The following is a 27,500-nucleotide window of genomic DNA, read 5'->3' as shown; positions in this document are numbered from 1 at the left end:
AACCTGGTGAGGGAAGTGGTAAACATGTCTAGGAATGTTGATGATTTAAAAGCTAGCCTTCAGTTTTCTCAGGCTGAGCTTGATGGCCTAAAAATCAGTAATGCAAAATGCATGGAGGTTGGGAAAACCATATCTGAAAGGCTGTCGGCCTCTCTTACCTCCACAAATGATGTGTCAGCAAAGCTAGATTACCTGGAAAACCAATCTAGGCGAAGCAATGTGATAATTGACGGCATTCCTGATGTGAAATCAGAATCTTGGTCTGAAGCTGAGACCAAGGTTAAACATCTGTTTTCCAACCACCTTGAAATTGAGCCTAAACTCATTGAAATTGAGAGAGCACATCGCGTCGGCAAATATGATCCTACAGGACGCCCAAGATCAATAGTGGCAAAGCTCCTCAGATTCAAGGACAAGGAAGAAATCTTCAAACGTGCTAAGAAACTGAAGGACACAAACTTTTATATCAACGAAGACTACTCTGAAAGCGTCAGGCAAAAACGAAAGGATCTGTTGCCACAAATGAAGGCTGAACGTCTGAAAGGAAACATTGCCTACTTGAAGTTTGATAAGTTGATTGTTCATCCCCCTCGCGAAGCTTAGATCCTTTCTATTGCTTGTTGTTTTTTTTTAATTTTAGCAGTCTCTCTAATTTGATTTTTCTTTTTCTTTTATCATGACTGATCATACTTATGTGCCTTTACAACCCATATCTAGTCTACCAGCATTTAATCCTTTTGAGTTATGTATTGATAAGGATAGCATTTATGATGAGTTCTTTAATCCTGATTCAAATCATGTTGACCTGAAAAATGTAAAATTATCTTGTGAATATTACACTGAAGATCAGTTTAGTAAATCTGCTCAAGTAAAAGCACCAAATACATTCTCTTTTTTGCACCTAAATATTCGTAGTATACCTCAACATTATGATCAATTAACAGATTACCTATCTATCCTAAACTTCTCATTTTCAGTAATGGCCTTTTCAGAAACATGGCTTCACGATAATATTACTTGTCTCTATCCTTTGGAAAATTATAATGCTATTCATTCCTGTAGAAACACCACACCAGGTGGTGGTGTTTCCCTCTATGTTTCAGATCAGTTTAATTTCAAGGAAAAAAAGGAGCTAAACCAATATTTTGATAAGACCTTAGTGGAAGCTGTGTTTGTAGAAATTCCATCTTGCTTACCCTTTAATGGGGAAAGCATTATAATTGGGTGCATTTACAGACCACCTGAGTCAGATCTTGCCATTTTTAATGATGCCCTTTATCACACGCTTGAAATGATTTCTAAGGAGCGGAAAAGGTGTGTATTATTAGGTGACTTCAATGTAAACCTTCTCAACAGTAAACAGTCAGCTACTGTAGATTTTCTTAATGTTCTTTATTCTACCTATTTTTATCCTTCAATTCTCAGACCCTCCAGAATAACTACTACTTCAGCCACACTTATTGATAATATTTTATTAAACTTTTTGAACCTTGAAATTACTTCTGGCCTCTTGTTAAATGATATTTCAGATCATCTCCCAGTTTTCCAAATAATTCATATAAATGATAATGCACTTAGTAATAACTTGGTACAAGAGGAAATTAGTTATCGTAAACATTCCAAAAGGAATGTAGAATTCTTCATATCTTCTATAAAGTGTGTTTCATGGGATGGTGTTTTAGGGCTGCAAGATGTGAAGAAAGCTTACCAGCTGTTCTTAATGCTTTTTAATCCTGTCTTTGAAAAATGCTTCCCAATGATAACTTCTATAAAAAAGAAAAAAGCTCATAAAGCAAACCCTTGGTTCACCACAGAATTAAGAAAACATTCTCTTCTAAAAAAGAAACTATATAAAAAATCTATCCTAAGTCCCACGCCTCTTAATGTGGACACTTATAAGAAATCCAAAAATTCTTTCACTCAATCTTTAAGGAATGCAAAAAAGAAATATTTCTCAGATAAATTCATCCATGCATCTAATGACATTAAGTCCACGTGGAGTGTCATTAATCAACTGTTACAACGAAAAAAACTAAAATTAATTGTTCCAGTTGAGGTACTAGGAAATGAAGGCTCTCCTCTCAATCAGAGAGAGATAGCAAACGGTTTAAATGATTTCTTTGTCAATATTGGCCTCTCGCTGGCAGCGAACATAAATGTTTCTGATGAAATACCAGCTAGTTTGATTAAGGGTCAGTTTTCTCCACTCTGCAGTTTTCATCCCCCTAGTATTGCTGAAGTGAGAAGCATTGTCTTAAACTTAAAAGATTCTGCTGAAGGGCATGATGGGTTCAGAAGTAGTTTCATTAAAGAAATAATTGATTTTATTATTCAACCTTTAACTCATATTTTTGGTTTATCTTTACTATCTGGTGTCGTTCCGCATGAACTCAAAATAGCAAAAGTTGTGCCGCTACACAAATCAGGAGACTCAAACAATTTTAGCAATTATCGTCCTATATCAATTCTTCCCTGTTTTTCAAAGATTTTGGAAAAACTTATTTACTCCAGAATCTCAGCTCACTTACTTCAGAACAACATCCTCTATTGCCACCAATATGGATTTCGCAAGAAATACTCAACTGAACAAGCTCTGTTACAGCTTGCCAACAATATCTCTTCTGCTCTAGAAGACGAGAAATTTGCTCTTGGGGTTTTCTTGGATTTAACCAAAGCTTTCGATACTGTTAATCATAAAATTCTTGTTTCTAAACTTAATAGATATGGCCTACAGGATGTTGCTCTCAAGTGGTTTTCTAATTATCTAGAAGACAGAGAACAATACGTATGTATCAATAGTTGTATATCTGCAAAGTTGAAAATATCAGTTGGAGTGCCACAGGGCTCCATACTTGGTCCTTTATTATTTTTGATTTATATTAATGATTTAACCATGAACTGCAATAAGTTTCTTCCTATTTTATTTGCAGATGATACTAATCTCATTGCCTCACACAGGGATTTAAACACTCTCGTTAAACATGTTAATGATGAATTGTTGGATGTCTTCAAATGGATTCAATTGAATAAGCTTACCCTCAATATAAAAAAATGCAACTTCATGATTTTTAGTAATATAAACAAAACATTTCCCAAAGAAAAACCTAGAATTTTAATCAATGGCTCTGAAATTTGCCAGGTTCGCCATACTAAATTCTTGGGTGTCATTATAGACGAACTTTTAAATTGGAAACAACATATTGATGCTGTATGTATGAAGTCTATGAAGATGCTTGGTATATTGAGAAAAATCTGCCCTTTTGTTCTTCCTTCATGTCATTTAACACTCTATTATAGCTTAATTTTCCCTCATATTAATTACTGTAATATTGTCTGGGCTGCTACATACTCATCACATCTCACTAAATTACTGATCATTCAAAAAAGGTTTCTGAGAATGATTTCACTTTCAAATCGGTATGAGCCGTCTGCCCCGCTCTTTATTAAATATTCACTATTACCCATTGACAAAGTAAACGTTTTTCAGACCTGTTTATTTATGTTTAAATTCAAAAAATGCATACAAGACATTCCGTCTTCTTTTCACAATTTCTTCCGTGTTACTTCTGACATTCACTCCTACCCCACAAGGCAAAGAGATCATTTTGAATTACCCTATTGTCGCACATCCAAACATCAATCTTTCATCAAATTTAGAGGCCCTCATCTATGGAACTCCCTAGATGATTCACTTAAATCCTCATTATCCTTGCCAATATTCAAAAAACATCTAAAGAAATTTCTTATTTTTTCCTCTCTGTAGATTACATGTTTTACTTTGATGCGTTATATTTTCTTTTGTGTGTTTGTTGTTGTATTGTTTATTTCTTATAACTCTGTCTGTGTTTTTATTTCTTTACTGCACAGCTGCCCCCCTTTGCCAATTTATGTACTGTTCTTTATGAACTTTTAATCTTTTAAACCAATGACCTCTTCCTTCAGGAAAGGATTCCATATAAGCCTTCTGGCTTCTTCCTTTCCTTGCATTGTATTTTTGTTTCTTTGATATGTTATTGTCTATTTTTTGTACCACATGCTAAATAAATAAACCTAAACCTAAACCTAAATGCAATGCCAATAAAGCTTCTTTGAATTGAATTGTGTGCTAGATTCTAAGATTCTGACAGATAAACATGTGAATATAATGAACATATGAATGGATGTGATGATGAAAGTATGTGCTTGTGCACACACACACACACACGCACGCACGCACGCACGCACGCACGCACGCACGCACGCACGCACGCGCGCGCGCGCACGCACGCACGCATGCGCGCGCACACACACACACACACACACACACACACACACACACACACACACACACACACACACACACTGTGGTTTTCTCAGGGGGTGTGTGGAGGCCAGCAGTTGTGCAACAGTTAGATTTGACATCAGAACGGAGGGAGAATCAAACCGCAGTTCAGATCAACGGGAAAATAACAGCATGAGAACACTCATTCCCATCGTCTCTCTGCTTGACCACAACTATGACAGGAAATTGTTCGCTGTTGTGCACTACCGTCTTTCACTGACGAAAACCAAATAAGAAGAAAATAAAAATGAGGTTATGATGACTAAAACTATGACTAAATTATATTTATTTGTTGACAACTTTGCAGAACTAAAATACTATGTGGGTGTCACGCTCCGAAAAATAGATATAGATCAACAAGCTCACAACGCTTCGCAGCCGCATTGTGAGCTTGTGGATTGGCTATTTTCGTCACACAGCTAAGTATATCAGGCATTACGACACCACCAAGGCCTGCCAACATAAACTTCAGTTTATGTCAACTAAAACTATAGACTAAAACTAAAACATGACTAAAATATGATAAAAAAACTAAATGGAATTGTATTCCAAAGACTACGACTTTAAAACTACATCTAAATTTGCTGTCAAAATAAACACTGGTGCCAAATTTTCCAATTCACTGCTTTGAGACAGGTAAACAAGGATTGCTGTTATTTAGCGTTCATGTAAACAGTTATGTTGGAATCTCTGGTCGGAATAATTCTGAATGGATATTGTCTGTGGGCAGTGGTGGAAAAAGTACCTGTATCCCACTTTTTACTATAAGTAAAAGTATTATTACTTCAATATAGAAATACCAGTACTTTGTTACATGTAAAAGTCCAGAATTCAAAGTTTACTTGAGTACAATTCCAAAAGTATTGGTATCAAAACGTAACTCATTATGTAGAATGTCCCATTTCAACTTTTTTAAATGTATAAATATCTACAAGCTGTTTTCAAATAGCCGAAATATATATAGACCGTAAGTGGTAAATGTATGTTTTGTAATACAAATCTAAATGTAAAAACTAAAAGGTAACTAGTAAGGTTTTCAAAGTAAAAGTACACTACTTTCCTCAGAGATGTAGTGGAGTAGAAGTGTTGGAAAGTACAAAACTACAAATACCTCAAAATTGTACTTAAGTAAACATACTAATATTACTGTACACCACTGGCATACAGTCACTGTGAATACAGCTCTCTGGAATGCAGGGTTGGCGTGATGAAGACAGAACAGGAGAGATGGGAAAAATGTATGGTGCGTGCGTGCGTGCGTGCGGGGAGAGAAACAGAGAGAGACAGAGAGCAAGAGTGGAAATATTCAGCAGTTTGCTCGCAGGGAGAGAAGTGAGTTTGGATTCAGAAATGACAAATGACCACAGAACAGAACATAATGTTCCTTTGTGTGTGTGTGTGTGTGTGTGTGTGTGTGTGTGTGTGTGTGTGTGTGTGTGTATATGTGTGTGTGTGTGTGTGTGTGTGTGTGTGTGTGTGTGTGTGTGTGTGCGTGCGTGCGTGCGTGCGTGCGTGCGTGCGTGCGTGCGTGCGTGCGTGCGTGCGTGCGTGCGTGTGTGCGTGCATGCGTGCTCGCGCGTGTGTGGATGCATTTGTGTGTGTATTATTCTCACACATATAGTGTATGGCAAAAGTCACCACACACACACAGATTTGCAGTGTGGGACATTCTAGACTACGACAAACTACAACAATTTTCATCTGACAGATATCACTTTTTGAAGTTTATATATCATCCTTTTCGCCAGGTGCGAAGCAGCCTGGTCTACATTTGCACGCACCACTACTGACGACCGTGAAGACGACTCTAAACACGACCTAGTAATGATTGGTTGACTCATAGCGACCTTACTAGCGACCTAGTCACGATTGGCTGCCTTCTAAGCCAATGGGAGTCCTTTTTCTTCTTTTCTTTTTTTTTAATATTTGTTTTATTTGGCTTTTTCAGCCTTTATTGATATAGTGGAGGATATTAAGTCCATATTTCATGAGAATCGTTCACTTGATGGTACAAGCACCAAAATTGGCACACAAGTGCTTCGGAACCTACTCTCTCAGAAAAGTACGTTGTCCACTTGAAAAAACAAAATGGACACCATTTTTCAAGATGGCCGCCAAATGAAAAAGGCCTTTTGTGGCGGTTCTGGACAACCGTGGGTCCGACCGACTCGAGACCGGGCACTGCACTCCCTGTGGGTGTGAAGTCGGTGGGGCGAACGGTTCTCGAGTTACGTGGATTACAGACGTACACACACACAGAATTTGTGCAATTAGCAGATCATTGGAACGGTTGTTCGCTTGGTGATACAAGCGTGACATTTGCCGTGAACATTCCTTTGGTCAACTCTTTAACTTTTTAAACCGAGCCATCCAAAAATCCAATATGGCGGTGATATTTCAAGATGGCCACCAAAATTAGACTGGTTTTGCATTTCAGCATATATTTGGCTATACCTTTGTGATGTACTGTACCATACTACTGTATAATACTGTACGGCACTGTAGGGCATAATACTGTACCATACTGTACAGTACAGTACAGTACAGTACAGTACAGTACAGTACAGTACAGTACCGTACCGTACTGTACTGTACTGTACCGCATGGTACCATACTGTACCGTACTGTACCATACTGTACCGTACCTTACTGTATGGTATTATACTGTACTGTACTGTACTGTACTGTACTGTACTGTACCATACTGTACCGTACTGTACCATACTGCATGGTACCATACTGTACCGTACTGTACCTTACTGTATGGTATCATACTGTACTGTACTGTACTGTACTGTACTGTACTGTACTGTACTGTACTGTACTGTACTGTACTGTACTGTACTGTACTGTACCGTACCCTACTGCATGGTACCATACTGTACCGTGCTGTACTTTACTGTACTGTACCGTACCGTACTGTACTGTACGGCATCATACTGTACTGTACCATACTTTATGGTATCATACTGTACCATGCCGTACCGCACGTTACTGTACTTTACCATACTGTACTGTAACATACTATAGTGTACTGTACAGTACAGTGTGTGTGTGTGTGTGTGTGTGTGTGTGTGTGTGTGTGTGTGTGTGTGTGTGTGTGTGTGTGTGTGTGTACGTGCAGGGAAAAGGGGAGGGGTCGGTTAATGTGGAAATTGTAATGTAATTTGTGTCACAGTGAAATGTTGTGCAATAACAGTATGTCATACAAAAGCAATATTTGTACAGTAAATATGACATGGATGCAATGTAGTGCAGATGGATTTCTGTGGCATGCATCATTTTTTGTGCATAGAGAGATGTGTGCTAACGGAGTGATTTGGTAGGAGAAGTCGGACGGATAAACGGACATATTGCTTTGCATCCCCTATAGTAGTAGGATCTAGGATGAGCATCAAAACTATATATTTTAAATACTTTTCATTAGCACATGCTTGAATTTTACATTCCATAGGGCTGGACCACACATGGACCCCATTTGGTTTAGTTTTCTGCATCTTCCTCTGTGACCTGCCACCTTCATGTCATCTCTCAGACTCTCACAGCATCCTTAAACCTCGTCTTTGGCCATCCTCTTACCTGGCAGCTACATCTTCAGCATCCTTCTCCCAATGTACCCTCATCCCTCCTTTTCACATGTCTAAACCATCTCAACCTCACCTCTCTTGCTTTATCCCCAAACCTTCTAACCTGGGCTGATCCTCTAATTCAGTCATTTCTGATAATGTCCTTCCTTTTCACTCCTAATGAGAACCATCCTTAATTCTGCCACCTCCAGCTGTGCCTCCTTTTCATCAGTGCCACCGTTTCCAACCGTACATGGCTGGTCTCACTACCATCATATACATCTTCCCTCTCACTGGTAGCCTTCTGTCACAAATATTTCCTGACCCATACTATGTCCCATATTCTCAATACATTGGCTTCTCTTGCTAGAACATTTCCATCTCTATACTCACCTTAACCTGTTACACTACTGTCTACTGTCTGGTCAAAATACATTTCTCCCTCCCTCACCATCTCTCTTTGCACTTACTGTACATCTCATATAGCCCTGACCACTTCTTAGCCCACACCACCTGACATCACATCTCTCTGTTCTTACCCATCATCTAGCCTGAGCTAACGTGTTAGGTTTCTGGTCTAGAGGGGCGGGTCGCGGCTCAGATTTGCGCACGCCCTGATTGGATCTCATCGATCTGTCCGTCACCCCCGGCCCCTCCTCTCCCCCCTAGTGCAGCGCTACGTCACATCATTTGGAGCGACGCCCACCCGGAAGGGTTGACTCCCACTTTTAGACCAGAGCGGCCAATGCGTTCCTCCAGGCTTTCAATTTTTTCACCAAGAAAAATGAAAGCCTGGTACCGAGGCTACCCATCATCTAAAAAAAAACCCCAATGGGCATTGCCCATTGACATACTGTATATTCAAGTCTGTGTGTGTGTCTGTACATCTGTAATCCACATAACCCGAGAACCGTTCGCCCCACCGACTTCAAATTCGACACACACGTTCCACACACCCACAGGGAGTGCAGTGCCCGGTCTCGAGTCGGTCGGACCCACGGTTGTCCAGAACCGCCACAAAAGGCCCTTTTCATTTGGCGGCCATCTTGAAAAATTGTTTTTTTCAAGTGGACAACGTACTTTTCTGAGATAGTAGGTTCTGAAGCACTTGTGTGCCAAATTTGGTGCTTGTACCATCAAGTGAACGATCATGTGCTTAATATCCTCCACTAATAGTATCAAGTGAAGAATGACATGAAAGAGGGAGGGAGAGAAGGGGAGAGACACGCAGCAAAGGTCGTCATGAACGGGACTCGAACACGCAACGCGCTGTCAGGCCAGAGCCTACAGTATATGTGGCATGCGCCTGGACCACTTGGCCAGCGGGCGCCCCAGGCCAATGGCAGTCTGAACGGCATAAAAACGCATACTCTGAACGCAGCGAAGAGAGTGCGGCAACAGCAGCTAATGTTCATCTTTCTTTCAATCTCATTCGCTTGTGAATTATTTACTGCCAAATCATTTTAATCACCAGTTGTAACATTGCCATGAGCAGTATAGGAAGGACAACAGATATAGATCAACTTATGATATTTAACTACTAGTCCATGTATACAGTTTTAGCGCTTGTGGCATAATATAATAAATGTCTAGCATTCATAATCAGATATATTTGCAATAGTATATGTAAACGTGTGTGAGCAGCATGCACATCAGCAACATGCAGGTCGCAACCCTCATCAAGTCACCTTTAGTGACTATGTGGAGTGGACCCCCCCCCCTGGGGGTCCCGACCCACAGTTTGAGAACCATCGCCCAGGGTGTGAGGCGTGCACTGTTGATGGACATGGTGCTAACTTTTCCACATCTGTCAGCGGAGAGAACGCACATGAACTTTAAGCCTTTAGCAACAATAAAGCTTCTGTGTATGTGTGCATGTGTGTGTGTGCGCGCGCATGTGTGTGCGTGCAGCGTTCGTTACGTCATGGCAGAAACAAACCCAACCTGACTTCTACCAGCTGCTACATGCAGAGAGACAGAGACAGAGACAGAGACAGAGACAGAGACAGAGACAGAGACAGAGACAGAGACAGAGAGACAGACAAGGAAGGAAGGAAGGAAAGAGAGAACTAAAGAACAGATCACAGACAGACATAATGACACATGGTTGCCGGTAGTGATCATCATCAAAACAAACAATACGCTCCATCCATGTTTAATTTACATCAATCATTGTCAGGATGAACCCTTTGCTTTAGCAACGCTATGCTAATAGCCAGGATGAAACTTTTACTAAGGCTCACGGAAGGTTAATACACAACACACATATTCATAACATATAACATACCGGCACACAATCTGTGTTCCGAATGAATGCACAAATGAACAAACAAACAAACAAACAAACAAACCAATCAATCAATCAATCAATCAATCAATCAATCAATCAATCAATCAATCAATCAATCAATCGGGAAGAGGGGGGGATCTGCCTTTGAAGTTCAGAGGGATCAATTCAGAGCTCCTGGCAGATATTTCTGGAATAGATAACCCCTGTCCACTTTCAATAGAACATTATATTTAGAAAATAATTATATCAAATTGAACTTTTGTTTTATTGAAAACGTTACACTTGCCATATCTGCCCTGCATGTGCACTTTGTGATTACGAAACCTAAAAGGCAAACAGAAATACCAACAAAAAACAACAACAATTAAATCGCTAATCGCAAATTGGTGTGGCAATTCATCGCCGGCTTAAATGTGTATTGTTGACAGCCCCACGTTGAAGCAGCAAAGCTGCCCCTTCTAAAAACAGGCGTGGGTGCAGATGCTCTACATGCTGAGACAGGCCGACTGGAAGAGTGTTATTAACGGGGTGTGTTTGCTTTTCATCTCCAGCGCGCCTCCTCCCTTCAACACATGCCATCTCTCTGACCTTTGACCTTGCAAACGACCTCAGAGGTGTTGCAGTTACTACTGTAGGAATACAGGGATTAACGCAAAGGCAAGGTCTAAACATTTAGTCAGACCCAATCTGAAATGACCCACACACTAGTGCTCTGTTTCCTAAGCAATTAGCAATTTAGCATAATATGCTAAATTATAATATAGCGGTATCCATTAACCAGTGGTAGAGGTGAAAAAAGATTATAATAAAAAAACACCATGCCGTGCGCTCCTCAGCTCTGACTGTGCTGAATCGCGAATTCTCCTTTAAGTTTAGCTATTATCATTCTAAACCTTTGTTCTTGGTGTTCTACAGGTATACATACAGCTAAACAGTTGAAGGAATCACATGTTGAGGCTTTAACCTTCTCTTTTATAAATGGTGTATTCATAACCATATAGCGCCTTTATCCATGGTGCTTTACATTCACCCATTCACACACATTCATACACATGTGGCAGAGGAAACCATGCAAGGCAACCAACCTGCACACCGGGAGCAATTAGCACGGAGCACGGGATGCAGCTGCAGAAACCTTCTGTTACACCAGCGGCACTTTTCCACCAGCGTTGAACTGGTTCCGTTCTTGTTTGACGCCTAATATTGAACCAGTTCAGTGTACTGAAAATGAAGTGAACCCTAAAAGTTGGTTCTGAACTGGAACAAAAATAAATTAAATGGTTCCAAGAGTCTAGAACGGAACCAGTTGTATACAACCAAAGTTCTGTTGGTGGAAAAGAGATGGACACGATTCGCAATCACACAATGTTGAGTGAGACTGTAGTAGATCGTCTGTTTTTGGGTGCCAAAGAGTTAACCAAGAGCAGGACATGCTGGCCTCTATGGGATCCAGATGACCAGTGGTGGAGACTCATGGGAACAGAGTGAAGAATAACTCACACGTTGTTTGGAGCTCAGTCACTGGTAGACAGACGCACGCACGCACGCACTGGTAGACAGCATGAAATAAACAGCTTCGATGAGTGTGACTAACTCACTATTCACTGACCTCACACTGTGGGACTGTAGGAGAACAATCTGTCGACTACCTATTTTTTCACTGACTAAAACTAAATAAAAAACTAAATAGAACTAGTGGTCATTGTTCGTATACTCCTGTGGGCTGGGGTGGCACCCGTCAGCGGGTAGCGTTGGGCAGGAGGAGTAGGACGAATGCTCTACGACTACGTCCTCCCGGTGGGGGCTCCTCACTGGCAGGTGAGTCAGTACTAGGATACTGTACAACACAGTGAGGCTGGATTCACACATATCCGACACCTGTCTTGTGTCTGTCTGGTGTCTTGTCCGTGTTTGCCATCAAACACGGACAAGACACCAGACAGACACAATTGGTGTCTGAGTGCAGCCCATCAACGCAGAATTGTGTGGGGAGGAATCAATTAGCCTGTCGCTAAGTCCCACCCAAGCCCGTTCTTGGCCAATACCACGTTAGAAACGGTTACTAGGGTAGGATCCTGGTCAAGCTTTCAATGCTGGTCAAAATGGTTTTGCAGTGTCAATAAATATATTTGCTGTACAGCATGTGTGGGTTTGTTTTCTTACCTTATGAGCAAACTAGTCCATTCCATGAATTATTTCGCTCCGTTGTGCAGTTTAATAGTAGCCTACATATTAGAAATAAAAATAGGCTCTCATTGACTTCCATTGTAACGGGGAAACAACTCTCAAACTCACTCTTTTAGAACACTAAGCTGATTATGACCGTTTATGACAGGAAAACTCATGCGGTTTTATTTTTAATAAAAAATTAAAAACACGTTTTTGTTTTGACTTTGGTGTTGCCACATTGTGTGAGAGATATAAGCCAACCCACCTCCAAAAACAAGCCAACTCTTAAAGCCAAATCAAGAAAAACAAGCCAAAACAAACACAATAATATGACCATATTGTATATAATCCTAATAAAAATATTGTATGCATTTATCATTATAAATACTATGTAGGCCTATGTCTATGATAATTCATGTTTTGGTAATGTATTACAGTACTAATTATTAGCCTTAAGCCAAAAGTAGCGGGAAATAAGCAGACTTGGCAACCCTGACAAGTTTGCCTACAAAACGATCTGATTGGTCCAAATCTGTACACACACTCCTGATGTATAGCCTCTGTCCCAGACTTACCATCCAGACCGTTGGATGTAAACAAAATAATGTATCTGATTCTGATCTCGTCCACTTATCGCAAACACCATACACAATTCTGGACGTGTTTGAGGGAGACGCTTTAGGAGAAATGTCTGGGACTGCAGCTGGGTGCATCTCAAACAGCGACTTGTTTACAAACGATCGAGGAACACCAGAACGCTTTACTGTATATCTCTAACCAATATAGTTACTTTATAAATCTATCAAAAGACGAAAATAAAACGGCATGGTTTTCCTGATGTCATAAACTGTCAGAATCAGCTTTTGTTGTGTTCACTTATGTGCTAACTGACTGATTTTGAGAGCTGTTCCCCGTTACAATGGAAGTCAATGAGAGCCTATATTTTTATAGATACTACTAAACTGCACAACAGAGCGAAATAATTCATGGAATGGACTAGTTTGCTCATAACAGGTAAGAAAACAAACCCTATTTCTGAGGTCCACACATGCTGTACAGCAAATATATGTATTGACACTGCAAAACCATTTTGACCAGCATTGCATGCTTGACCAGGATCCTAACCTAGTAACAGTTGCTAACGTGGTATTGGCCAAGAACGGGCTTGGGTGGGACTTAGCGACAGGCTAATTGGCATAATGACAATGCAACTGGGACATATCCTCAGTGTATCCACAGTATATGTCATCGGGGTTTCGGGTCTCGCAATCATAATACCCCTCGCTCGGGTGACCCAGCCGGGGTGATAAAGTACCGACTTACGTCCCAGTAGCTACCCTCGATCAGACCCACTAAGGAAAGACCAGGGCCACACAATCCGTTGGAACAACTCCAGAACTACTCTGCTGGGACTGGGAGGCACAATTCTGGCATGTGGAGGGACTAGGCTCTGTGGGTTGACTCCTGTCCAGGCCCCTCCTACGTCTCACCAGGTCCACTCCTGCTCTCACCAGGAGTACCACCAGGCGTCGCACCAGACTCCCAGCACCAGACACTTCATTCAGGAGTGGTGGTTTCTTGAGCCGCAATGGTTCTGCAGGCTCCACCTGGGCAACGGTGGTACTGCAGGCTCTGCTTGGGCAACGGTGGTACTGCAGGCTCTGCTTGCGGCTCAAATGGCCCTCCTAAAGGCCTCATCGAAGGTGATGATAATAGACTAAATCAATTTGAATAAACTAAAACAAAAACATCCCAGATGACAAAAATATGACTAAGAATAAATGGAATTTTATTCAAGACTATGACTAGCTGTCAAAATTAGCACTGGTATGACACATGCACGCACGCACGCACGCACGCACAATCAAAATAAAAAAAATAAAGTTCTATGGGGTCCTTAGCACAAAATCTTTTCTACCAAATTCACATTAATTTAGGGGTCCTTGGCATGAAGACGTTTGAGAACCACCGGTGTAGTGCAGTGTGCAGTTTGCTATGAGTGACAGCCTGGTAAATAAACAAGTTGTGGTCGAGCAGATCAAAGCCAGCAGCTGCACCCACATGCGTGGGGGGGTAGACACATAGGCAGGCAGGCAGGCAGGCAGGCAGGCAGGCAGGCAGGCAAACAAGACAAGTCCATGCCTGCTTCAGAGTACCGTGCACCATTGTTGCCTTGTTGTGAAGTGTCACAGTTGGATCATTGGTAGTAGCCTCGCATTGCGATAGTAATATAGGGGCGGGTGAAGTGTGGCTGCGCCAGGCTACATTGGTAGGCAACCTACCTTCTTTGTGCGCATTGAGCACAACGCAAATTCGGCTGGCCAACTCACAGACCGTGATGTATGCGCAAGTGCCGTTCACGCCTGTGCTTTAACCTCGCCGCTTTCAACCCAGCTTTAGCAATAGAACTGTTAATGTTCATTATGACACAGAAGAAAATGAAAACATGACACTTCACTTCCAGAAGGTTGTCGACCGCTGAAGATCACACAGAGCGCTCGTTCATGAATCGATTCAGGCGCGTTCCTGGAGTTCACCAAATGTTGGTGCCCAAATCCAGAACAAGGAAGTAGATTGTTCTTCCGGGTGCTTCAAACGCCAGTGAGCAACTTCAAGTAAACATAAATAGCAGCGGGCGGAGCGGTCCACCCGCTAGTTTATAAACAACTATATGGTGACGACATGAGCAGATGTAGGCCAGTAAGGCAGTACTAATGGATCCCAGATGTGTGAACATGAGCTCACTGCATGGGAATGTTCAGACTCTAGTAGTCGAACACAGACCGTTTACCGTCAGCGTGAATAAGACTCCACCAGTCAAACACAGAGCACACACCTCACAGGCTACATTTATCGTCAAGGTTTTCGATCATAAACATCGTTTCCCTGCCGCAGTTTTTCACTAACCTTTGAAGAATCCCCCGGTTGTGAACGTAGCTCCACTTCACGATCGTCCGCCTTAAAATAGCGCGATCGTTTCTCATAATGTCGAGACATAATCCACCACCGCCATCCAAAACAAGAAGCGAGAACAGAGCGACCCGGAGGATTGCACTGTGACTCCATTACCCAGAAGCCCTGAGAAGCAAGAGCCAGTTATATTTTTCCGGTCACGTGATCCAAACGTGTGACGTATGACACAGTCTCAGCGGAAAACCTTGCGTGCGTGTCTTAAAAGTTATCAAAATCGGCTACAAATAAAACATAACTTGGGAATGTCGTGTTCGGCAGGGAAAGAGGTCTTTATCAATCAGGTCGGGAAAGTCGTGTTTGGGAGTGAAATAGACGCATTTCCAGACAGCGTCACAAAAGAAACCGATCGCTCAATAGATGCAATGTAAAAGTGGTCACAGCACTGACGGGTAAAAATGCATCCCATCAAACTTGCAGATGCTGTTTTCCTCCCAGTGTGTTAGAAGAAGGTTTAGGGTGGATGTTTGCTGTGATCTCTAGCTCCTGAAATATATACCAGTGGTTTATGTTGTGCCAACTAAACAAAAATCACACACGTGTGAAGTGAGGGGCGCTCTTACAACATATTACAACATCGAGGAGGTTGCTCATGTTGCTATATGATTAGGTGATTTAATGACGATGTAAAACAAGCGGTGTCAAAACAAACATAAAATTCTCTATATTGTTAATGGGATTTAATGTTTGTGTTAGGGACAAAACACAAACATTAATTTCTCTTCATTGTCAAAAAAAAAAAAACATTAAACCTGGAGGGGCTAGCGATTTGGGTATAAATCTGGCCCAGTTAGTGCAGTTACCTGTCAAACTACTTCTCCAGTGTAAGAGAGTTATGCCCATGGGCATATAACACCAGAGGGAGATCACCTGACCTTGTTCCCCTTAGATTTGGCACAAACACGGGGGGGAACTGCATTTTGTGCTGCCACCTGCCAGTGGACACGCTCCGGGGGACAGACGTTAGTGCGACGTACCACGGTACCAACAGTCCGACGGTTAAGAGTAACCCGTGGTTCTGACATGTGTAGCCAGTTAAGACACATGTGTGGAACTCCCTGTGGCTTCTGTGTGCGACTTAACCCATGTCTAACTAGTGACTAGTCTAAACTAAGTATGCACCCCTAAGGTTAGGGTTAGGTAGGATGTCGGTTGGGGTAAGATTAGGGTTAGGGCAGAGGTGCCCAAAAGGTAGATTGTGATCTACCAGTAGATCACAAAGGTTGTGCAGGTAGACCACATGACATGCCCCAAAATAATTACAATTAAAATATAAAAACAAAAGTTTAACCCCTCTTTTTGGCATCTGCCACTTAAGGTGACTTGATTGATTGACAAGAAGGGCCTCCATTCACGGCTTCTAAATGTAGGGAAATGCTTTGTTTTCCAGAAGAACCTGAAAACCTACCACTTTCATACAGAATGGGGGCAAGGCTTTTCCCCCCCACTATTTCACTTTCTAAGTGTGTTTATCTTAGCGCTGCTATTCCAAACCTCCCTCAGTTTTTATTTTTTTATTTTTTATTTATTCAGGGTGGGTAGATCATGTTGGGCTGGTCATTTTAAAAGTAGCTCTCAAGTCAAAAAGGTGTGGGTTAGGGTGTCGGACTAATGCGTGTCGGACTGTTAGTACGTCGGACCAAAGATATGCCCCCCGCGGCTCGCTTGAATCATTCCTATAGCAGGTTCCTGTAGCACCGAAATCTGACGTCAATATCGCTATCGAGGCTGTGGTCCTAAGCTGCTAATTTGGTTTAATTTGGTTTGTTGTTGTCAGCTGTGAGCAGAGCATTTGGTTTGCACCACAGGGGACATCCCGCTTGCTCCGCCTCGTGGCGAGAAATGAGTACACCATCTTCAATCTGACTCCGCTCGTACTGTGACATATCTATTATTGCTTTTAGTGTCGTTTATATGTAACATATTGATGATTAATTCAGTACAATGGCGCACACAATGGGAATCCAGGAGTCAGGACCTTGATTGTCATACGTTTTCAAACGTAAAGTATTCAATCTACCAATCAATCTGGAGGTCTTTGTCATGAAATTGTTTGCGAACCGCTTGTTGTATCGTCTAGTCTTAACGAGTTTAGCGAGGTTCTTTGGGAGGCAGAGGGACTGAGCGTTATCATCCGCTGGCGTTAGCATGTGGGTTCTGCCTGCCTTAAATATGTGTTTGCTAAAGGTCAAGGATCACAGTTCTCCCACACTTCACAGAAGGATGAGATTCTCTACGGTTCATTTACATACTGTGTGTGCGCGTGCATGCACGTGCGTGCATGCATGCGTGTGTGTGTGGTGTGTGCGTGTGTGCGTGCGTGTGTGCGTGTGTGCGTGCGGTGCGTGCGTGCGTGTGTGTGTGTGTGTGTGTTTGCGTGTGCATGCCAGTTGTTGAAGATGCAGATTCCTCAGGAAAAAAAAAATCATTGGTTCCAATGCAGTTAAACTAGATTTATCTACACTCAATTTATTTTAACTATATATTTATCTGAGAATTCCACGCTGAGAAACTCTCTCTCTCTCTCTCTCTCTCTCTCTCTCTCTCTCTCTCTCTCTCTTTGTCTCTCTCTGATAAATGCAGGGACGCACACACGTATTTTGTGTGTGTGTGTGTGTGTGTGTGTGTAGTTGGGGGGTTTCCAGAGTTTTACTGTAAAAAGAAGGAGACAAAAAAACAACAAACATTCCACAAATACTTGTCCAGCTGCCTGGGTGACGATGCCTTACATGGAAACACAGGAAACCTGTGGCTCCGCCCCTCGGACCCCCCCTCCGCACGCACGCACGCACGCATGCACGCACACACACACACACACACACACACACACACACACACACACACACACACACACACACACACACACACACACACACACACACACACACACACACACACGGAGAGAACTACTTTGATTGTTTCACTTAAGTGAAACAAATCGTAACATTTCAAATAAAAGAGAAATGTTCAAAAGTACTTGCTTTTGCATATAGGCCTACTTAAGTATTCCAACGTACGAATTACTGTGTATTTTATTTTTTCGCTAAAAATCGCTAAAATCGCAAATCTTCTAAAATATCAATACTTTTGTGTTTTCCTAAACTGTTCATGAATGAACAGAATCAGATGTCATGATTCACCAGGCTTAAAACTCACTGGTTCTCAAACTGAGGTCTGGGGGATCCTCAGGGGTCCTTGAGGAGATACGGGACTGTAATTCTGGGTGTACAAATTGAACCAAATGGACCATTTGTACACTCTAAAAATGTGGATTTTATATTATTAGTATAGATTGCAGTAAAAGTGGAGGTCCTTGAAACAGAGTATATACAATAATCGCAGCAGCCATTTTGGAAATAACTCTTCCTACTTCCAGGGCCCATTCCTTACTTCCTTCACAGGTGTTACTGATGATACTAGTGTACATAAGGAACCAAATGTACGCGTGCGGGTCCATTTGGTTCCATATGTACACACCCGTACTGGGCGATTTGGAACCCACTGAAGGACACCCTGAGACCCATTGGTGTAGCAGAGTGTTTCCAGTGTTTCCAGTGAGCCAACATGCACAATAGCAGCACCCTGACTCTGTTTGACCAGAATGGAACAGAGCCTTCATTAGTATCGGTAACACCTGTGAAGGAAGTCGGAAGAGGCCTGCAAGAAGGAAGATATATAATGCATAATAGAGTTATATATAAACTAGAGGTGGACTACCCCGCCCCCAGCTATTCATTGCATTGGCTCAGGGGTAGAGTGGCCGTTAGAGCAGCTGGATGGGAACCGTGAGGTTCCCAGTTCGATCCGGGGCTCCCCCAGAGTTAGTGTTGAACTTAGACTCTGAACCTGTAATTGCTCCCGATGAGCAGGTTGGTGCCCACAATGCGGAAGTATTAACTCTATGAACGCGCCTGAATCCATTCATGAACACGCGCTCTGTGTTAAAACCCAGCAGCTGTGCGCTCCTTTGCTTGTGCATGCATTTTGCCCGCCTGCAGTTCCAGCTTTGGCCAGTAGGGCAGGGCGGCTTCACAGTTTCCCAGCCGCTCGGGGGGTTGGTATATATACCTATTTTCAAAAGTTTGAGGAACTCTGTTCTAGACCTGTACCATCCTCTCCTGGTCCATTTAGAAGGTTTTCTGGCTAACATGTGATGCCGACTCGTGTACAAACAGAACAGCAGGAAGCGCAGTGAGGAGAGGAAACAGACCGAACAATAGAAGGTAAACTCTTGTGAGTAATTATAGATAGTAGTGTGTGTGTGTGTGTGTGTGTGTGTGTGTGTGTGTGTGTGTGTGTGTGTGTGTGTGTGTGTGTGTGTGTGTGTGTGCGTGTGTGCTTATAGACACAACATACCACACACCACACGCACACTGCAATTAGTTCATTTGGCGTTTAGCTGTGAGTCGCCTCGTCCAACACAGTAAAGCCTGATTTTACTGGGCCACATTTTACTTGCCACGTGCTGAAAATAGCCGATCTGCAAGCTCACGCGACGCGCTGTGATGTTGCAGTGCAGATCAGCAATTTTTCAGCACCTGGAAACTTGTCAGGCTGTCAGCTGTTCATAAACAAAATAAATAACGTATCGTAACTGGTGTAACAGACTCACTGTTTCCATTTCTGACTAATACAGTATTCAATCAAACAATCAAACACACAGCTGTCCTAACATATCACACACATATCAGCAATCCCAGAACGTCGTCCTCCAACATGAAATGGATGAGACGACGGAGGGTAAAGGAACTGGTTGGAATAACATGTTCCTTCCACGCGTGGGGGGGGGGGGGGGGGGGGGACCGATAGTCCGACATGCAGGAACAACGGTCGGACTAGCACTCGAACATGTGCTTGCGGTTATGGTTAGGGTTTGAGGTAGGTTGTCGGTCTAATTACGGTCGGACCACTAATAGTGTCGGAACTAAAGCCTGTACGCCAGGTCGGTCGGACGGACGGACGGACGGACGGAGACAGACAGACAGACAGACAGGTTCTGTTTGTTTCTCTGGGTAAATGTTGATGTTAGACCTTTCAAGTGGTCTTTGACCCACGTGCCCTGATGAACCCCTCACAGCGCGTGTGTGTGTGTGTGTGTGTGTGTGTGTGTGTGTGTGTGTGTGTGTGTGTGTGTGTGTGTGCGTGCGTGCGTGTGTGTGTGTGTGTGTGTGTGTGTGTGTGTGAGAAATACCCTGAAGAAGCCCCTCACAGCAGGGACGTGGCTGGAACACTCTGTCTTGCGCAACTCGTCCACGTTGGGACCCACCTACACACACACACACACACACACACACACACACACACACACATGCAACGACATGATACAAATTAAAATGTAATTAACTTTTTTAAACATAAAATTACATTACTTGTCCTTTTGTTTACAACGCCAATTTTTTTGTATTCATAAGATTTCCAATAATGTTCAACAACAGAAACACACATCAATCTTTAAAGGTATATTCAGTGATTTCACCTCCCTACTATAGAGCGTGCTGACCATATATGGAGTTCCTCCCTGTCCCCAGTTAACCCCTGTTACCCCCGGTAACAAGATGTACCGGGGCAGACCGGGGGGTTTTCCAAATCATCCAGATCACTGAATGCTCCTTTAATAATTGCAATTATTTGAGCGACAATTAATCATTAAGTAAAATGTAATAATCGTCACAGCCCTACTCATTTATAGTTCATGTGGTTGACAAGGAAGACACCCAGGTTAGAAACCTCTGTCACATTTGCAGCAACGGTGCAACGTCCGGTGGGCAGCCTAATTCATTCAGAGATGCTCTCAGGACCAATGACTAGGATCTCTGTTTTATTATAAAAACAGAGATGTCCCACTTTGGATGGGACAGTCCCTCACTTCCCGGACAAATCGAGACCCTGTCCCACATTGTGACTGGCAGGCATCAGTGTTCAAATGCCCTAATAGTTAGTCCTCTCTCTAAGCCTGTTAAGATAGCATGCGGAATATCCACTAGGCTATTTCTCATGCTATCTTACCGTAGTCGCCCTATACCACCCATGACCAACATTTGCATTATAAAAATGTGAGACGCCAGAGGGGTTTAATAACAAAATGGGGGGGGGGGGGGGGGGGGGGTCGCGAGACATGGCCAAAGCAGTCCCCAGCCAAAAACGTTGAGAACCCCTGGTTTAGATGATGTCAAAGGTCATGTCTCGCCTATAGACACAGGGTCTGACATGAATTGTGTCTCAATGGTAAAAATGTCAGCACTTACAGTCTTGCATAACTGATAGCATATCGAGGTCATATCGGGGCCAAGGATATAGAACCCTGAGGGACACCGCAGCTCGAGGGGGCTGTTGAGTAGCCACACTTAAAACCAGTTCCACTGGACTTATACTATTATCCATAACAGAGTTGCTAGTGAAGATTAGTTCCTGTTCATTCATGTCAGTTAATCCCTTGTTGTAAAATACTTAGTCTGGTGTAGCCCCAATGCTGTTTGTTTCCTTTTGAATTTGCCTCCAGAGGCGCCGCCAAATAGAATGTGTTTAACAGGATGTTGACCAGTTTAGTCTGCCCTTGGCCCTCCTCTTCCCGTGGGGCGCTTACGTTTTCATTCCACTAATCCCCAATGTCCACATGTTCTGAATGCCCCTACCGACAGATTTATCTGTTCTTGAGAGATTAGCAAGACAACTATTCCACAATATCCAAATATAGTCTGGAACTACAGCTCCTGAAAGCTACAGAGTCTGGAACTACACCTCCTGAATGCTATATAGAGTCTGGAACTACACCTCCTGAATGCTATATAGAGTCTGGAACTACACCTCCTGAATGCTATATAGAGTCTGGAATTACACCTCCTGAATGCTACATAGAGTCTGGAACTAAACCTCCTGAATGCTACATAGTCTGGAACTAAACCTCCTGAATCCTACATAGAGTCTGGAACTAAACCTCCTGAATGCTATATAGAGTCTGGAACTAAACCTCCTGAATGCTATATAGAGTCTGGGACTAAACCTCCTGAATGCTATATAGAGTCTGGAACTAAACCTCCTGAATGCTATATAGAGTCTGGAACTAAACCTCCTGAATGCTACATAGAGTCTGGAACTAAACCTCCTGAATCCTACATAGAGTCTGGAACTAAACCTCCTGAATGCTACATAGAGTCTGGAACTAAACCTCCTGAATGCTACATAGAGTCTGGAACTACACCTCCTGAATGCTATATAGAGTCTGGAACTAAACCTCCTGAATGCTACATAGAGTCTGGAACTACACCTCCTGAATGCTACATAGAGTCTGGAACTACACCTTTTAACAACGATGGAGATAAAGGCAAACGAGGCAGTATACCGTATGGATTTTCAGGAAACTGTTAAGGATTTAGAAGACATTTGTAGAATCGGTCCCAGGTCTTAATGGGTTAACTTCACTCTCCAGTGAGCCCAGATGTCAAGTAATCCAATGTCAAAACAAAACAACCCTATAGAATCTATACCATATAATCCTAGATATGTAATATATGTAATCTTACTGTATGTACAAACAAACACAGAATGTGAATAAGCCACTTAACGTAACGAAGGCATTTGAAGCCTCTTATGAACACATTACTCTGTCAACCCATGATCTGTGAGCTGCCACAGTACATGGATACTCCGAGTGTGAGTGTGTGTGTGTGTGTGTGTGTGTGTGTGTGTGTGTGTGTGTGTGTGTGTGTGTGTGTGTGTGTGTGTGTGTGCGCGTGCGTGCGGGTGCGTGTATGCGTGAACGTATCTCACCCAGCTGATGAGGACCACCCGGGGCCCCCCTGCGTCAGGGGCCCCTGGGGGCCCCACTCTGCACAGGCCGTACTGAGGTTTGGACACATGGAACTTCCCCACCAGCTCCACCAGACCCCCCGCTGAGGGGGCAAGGGTCAAAAAGGTCAATTAATAACTAATCACGAACATATGAGATCAGACATTAAATGTCTATTATAATACTAATAATAATGCTTTGTTAATTAAATGTCTTTACGAAATAAACGCGAGGGGGGGGAACTCACCTCCGGAGTCTGCCAGTTTCAACTTGTTGCTGACTCCATCGTATGTGAACAGAGCCCTGGAGAGAGAGAGAGAGAGAGAGAGAGAGAGAGAGAGAGAGAGAGAGAGAGAGAAACACGCACGCACAATAATTAATAATTATGTCCACATAAGAGGGTACACGTACAGGGACTCAAATAGCCTATTTACACGCTGCTGTAGGAAAGTGCAGACATCAAATCCTGGACAAATACTGTACACAAACCCCTCAGGGGTACAAAAGTTTCCTCTACGCTAGAGTGGAAGGTGCAGCCACCAGGCCACTTCAAGGATAGAAACAGATTTGCTACTGGGGGGCATTAGGGCATGCATACGTTAGTCCGACGTACCAATAGTCTGACATACGTAGCTGATCTTAAACCACCAAACCTGAGACATAGGGTAGGTAGAAGCTCATTTAAATATACAGGGGTGGAGGATTGGAACAAAATCCCAAGGGAAATTAAATTTGCCCAGTCTTTGAACATTTTTTTAAAATATGTTGAAAAAGTGGCTGATGGGCAAGTTAGTATAGTGCTGTATTTATCTATTTATATCTATTTATTGTCTTTTGTTTATTGATCTATGATGGCCGGTTGTAAATGTCATTAGTATTGTAATGTTAGTACACATGTTCTTCTTATCATAATGCTGTAACTATTTATTTATTTTCTTAAGTCCTGTGCTGTGATCTGCAAACAACGAGGCACATATAGGAGTGAAACCAGATAGAAAGGAAGATGTAACGTCACCATTGAGGCTAATGAATGACAAACAGAGTGATCAGAGGCAACGTTTTCTCCCGAAGTCCAGTCCAGTGTTGTTGAAACAGATGCAACAGCGTCTGCCAACCCTGCTGCATCTGTTAGGACCTGCAGGTCTTAGCAGTAGGGGATGGAACAATATGAAAATGACATGTAACTATTACTGTTATGTCTGCTATTATCGGCAAATCGATTTGTGTAGAGTGAAAGGAGAGCGCATCAATTGGGCACTTTACAGGTCTGTTCTGGATTTAGTGTATAGAGGGTTTAAGTGGTACTGAATTTGTCACGGTGTGGTCATGGAGGTAGGACTCAAATGCAGAACGACCAGGCAAGGCAGATAAGTGAATGTTCAAGAGGTTTATTTCTCAAAAACCCACATGGAAAAATCACAAGGAACAATATACATGGAACAACTGACCACAACATATACGATGACGAACTGACAAGGAGCTGAAAACACTGGGGAATATATATAGACAAGACTAACTACACAAAGGTGAACTGAAACACACAATCAACACTGGGATAGGCTAACAGACAACAGAACACAGGTGGCTACTGGCTAGGGTTACACTAATACAGGGAGGTGAGACAAGGCAGGAGACAGCAAACAAGGCAGACAGGAAACACTAGGAACAAAACTACAAAATAAGGTACAGAACACAAATACAAGTAATAAGTCCCAAAAAACAGATAAAGTCAAAGGGCAGAGGAGCAGGCCCAGGCCGTAGCGTAACGGTCTGGGCACCGGACTGGTGATCCAGTCGCGGTGTGCCGCGGGTTCGACTCCCGGACCCGACACGGCCTTTACCGCATGTCATCCCCCCATCTCTCTCCCGTTTCCTGTCAGCCTACTTTCTATCCCTTAAAAAATCAATAAAGGCGTAAGCCGCAAAAAAATATCTTAAAAAAAAAAAAAAAAAAAAAAGGGCAGAGGAGCGAACCGTGACAGAATTTAAATTTGCAGCTCAACAAAAGCTAATTCATCCTAGTGTATGACAGACGACAATTTCACAATACAATATAATCAACGCGATGTGAATATTGTGAGCGTGTTTTGTATCACTCACGATAAACAATAATTACAATTCAAGCAGCCATGACCGAGCCCTCGCATTCCTTTCCAGTGTGTCCATGTTAGGGACAAATATCGACCAATCAGAACAAGGAGCAGAGATAAGTAACTCTCATGAGGGAGAAGGATTTCCATTTGTAAGAACAGAAATAGAAGAACTACACACTTACTATAAAGCTTGTATATATCTGCTATTTTGAAATGTGTTAGTATAAAAAAATTTGAAAGTATAAAATATGTCAGTAATTTCTTTGCATATTTAAGTTGCTGTGCGACTTTTGTTCACGAAGCCAAAAAAGCAAACATTAACTACATAAACTACACAATTAAATCATTAATCATACTCATTTGTGTGACAATGTGTCGTCAATTTAAATGTTGTAGTCGTGACAGCCCTGAGTGAGTGTGTCCACCGTGTGTGTGTGTGTGTGTGTGTGTGTGTGTGTGTGTGTGTGTGTGTGTGTGTGTGTGTGTGTGTGTGTGTGTGTGTGTGTGTGTGTGTGTGTGTGTGTGTGTGTGTGTGTGTTGCTTTAAAGTAAGAGAGTGGTTCTCAACCTGTGTATCGGGACCCCCCAGGGAGTCCCCAGATGTCAGTAAAGTGACAATTTAACCCATTTAGGAGGGGAACCAATCAAGACGAGAAGCCCTTTTGGGGTGGTTCAGAAAACGTAAAGCCTTTTTAGAATCGACCTCAGGTCTAAATAGGTTAAGGACTTTTAAGTACCAAAAGAGACCATTACTGCATGAAAAGTAAACCATACTATAAATAACTATGGCCAAATGATCAAATAATAAGGAACATTTAAAAAAAAGCTGAACCGAGTCAAACTGTGTATGTAATGGCTTCCACTCCACTATTCCAAGTACTTGTCAGGGTGTGGGTTCAAGTTCAAATATGATTATTTTGGGGGCTCATGGCCTGAACCACTGCCCCAGCAGAGGTGAGGGGGGGTCATTTATAATGTCCTCAGAGACCCTCACAGTGTCACGGTGTGAGTCAAGTTGAGGATAGGACCCAAACGCAGAATGTGAGGCAGAGGCAGGGAAAGTCAAGTTCAGTGTTTTTATTGCGACCAAACAGGAGTCCAGGTACAGCAAGTCAAAAAACACTAGAGGCAGTCGGAACAAATCTAGGTACACGAGGAACACAAGGAAGGCAAGGGGAAAACTATACTGGGAAAACTAGGGGATCAAACAAGCAAGGCATCAAGGCTACAAAAATGCTCACAGGCAACAAAAGCACCAAACAACGGAGAACTGAAAACACAAGGGTACATAAATAGACATGGACTAACTAGACACAGGTGAAATACACCAGACAAATCAACACAGGGATTGGCTGGGAGAATAACAGGACACAGGTGGGGAACACTACACTAATCACAGGGTTAGACAAGGCAGGTAAACATGGGCAACACAGGAAACCAAGAGACACTAGAACTACAAAATAAAAGGTAAAAGTACACAAAAGTAAAACCCAAAACAAGGAACATAGGGAAACACATCAGGGTGACAGAACAGGTCACGGATCATGACACACAGTCTCTGAGTCTGACCACTCCCAGTGCAGAGAGGGGTTTATTGTGAGAAATCCCCCTGGTATTCAAGCCTTGTTTTAATGATTGTTTAGCTTCAGTCTGTAATCCTGTTCGTGCACACAAGCACGCACGAGCACGCACACGCACGCACGCACGCACACGCACACACACACACACACACACACACACACACACACACACACACACACACACACACACACACACACACACACACACACACACACACACAAATGCAGCCACAATGAACAGCTCTGGACGTCAGACCACTAGTTGCTGTTTATTTACACAACACAACCCACCCACAACACAACACAACAACACAAGACACAACTACACACAACTTATTGTTTTCATTTATTTGATCACGCAGAGGGGAAATCCAGTTTTCAGCTTCACCCAGCTGATGACCAGCCTACAGAGGTACGCGGGGTTTGCAATATGTTTGACGCCCAGGTCTGGGAATCAAACCTGTCTCACTGTGACGCAGTATAGCCTGGTATGGCCAGATTAACATCACTGCGTAGCTATTAGTCTGTAAGCGTCGGTGTGGAAGATGTATTTCCAAGGGGCGGTCAGTTACAAACACATTCCACCAACGTCACAGCAAAAAGCCCCTTTGAATAGTGGGCTCTGATTGGTAACCCGCAACTCTGGGGTGACGCAGACATTTTAATTCAAACTGAGGAGTGCCAGACCAATATCTGCCCAGGGCTTTTCTTTCTGTGCCGTGGCAC

General features: G+C 42.8%; 1 protein-coding gene across 2 annotated transcripts in view; it reads right to left on the bottom strand.

Moving 5' to 3' along the window:
- The window catches only part of LOC310872588 (uncharacterized protein), a 68,205-nt gene that overhangs the window by 17,025 nt on the left and 23,680 nt on the right, over positions 1 to 27,500 (bottom strand). For both annotated transcript variants that reach the window (XM_083784588.1, XM_083784589.1), the window contains exons 2-4: positions 23,350 to 23,405; positions 23,084 to 23,205; positions 20,508 to 20,582 (exon numbers count right to left, since the gene is read on the bottom strand). In XM_083784588.1, the coding sequence (XP_083640714.1) occupies positions 20,508 to 20,582; positions 23,084 to 23,205; positions 23,350 to 23,405 (253 nt within the window). The remainder of the gene's footprint in view (positions 1 to 20,507; positions 20,583 to 23,083; positions 23,206 to 23,349; positions 23,406 to 27,500) is intronic.

Source organism: Protomyctophum parallelum, assembly GCF_964188405.1.
Source record: "Protomyctophum parallelum genome assembly, chromosome: 15".
NCBI classification, from domain to species: Eukaryota; Metazoa; Chordata; class Actinopteri; order Myctophiformes; family Myctophidae; genus Protomyctophum; species Protomyctophum parallelum.
Note: the sequence above shows the minus strand (reverse complement) of the source record. Positions and strands in the feature narration are given on the sequence as shown.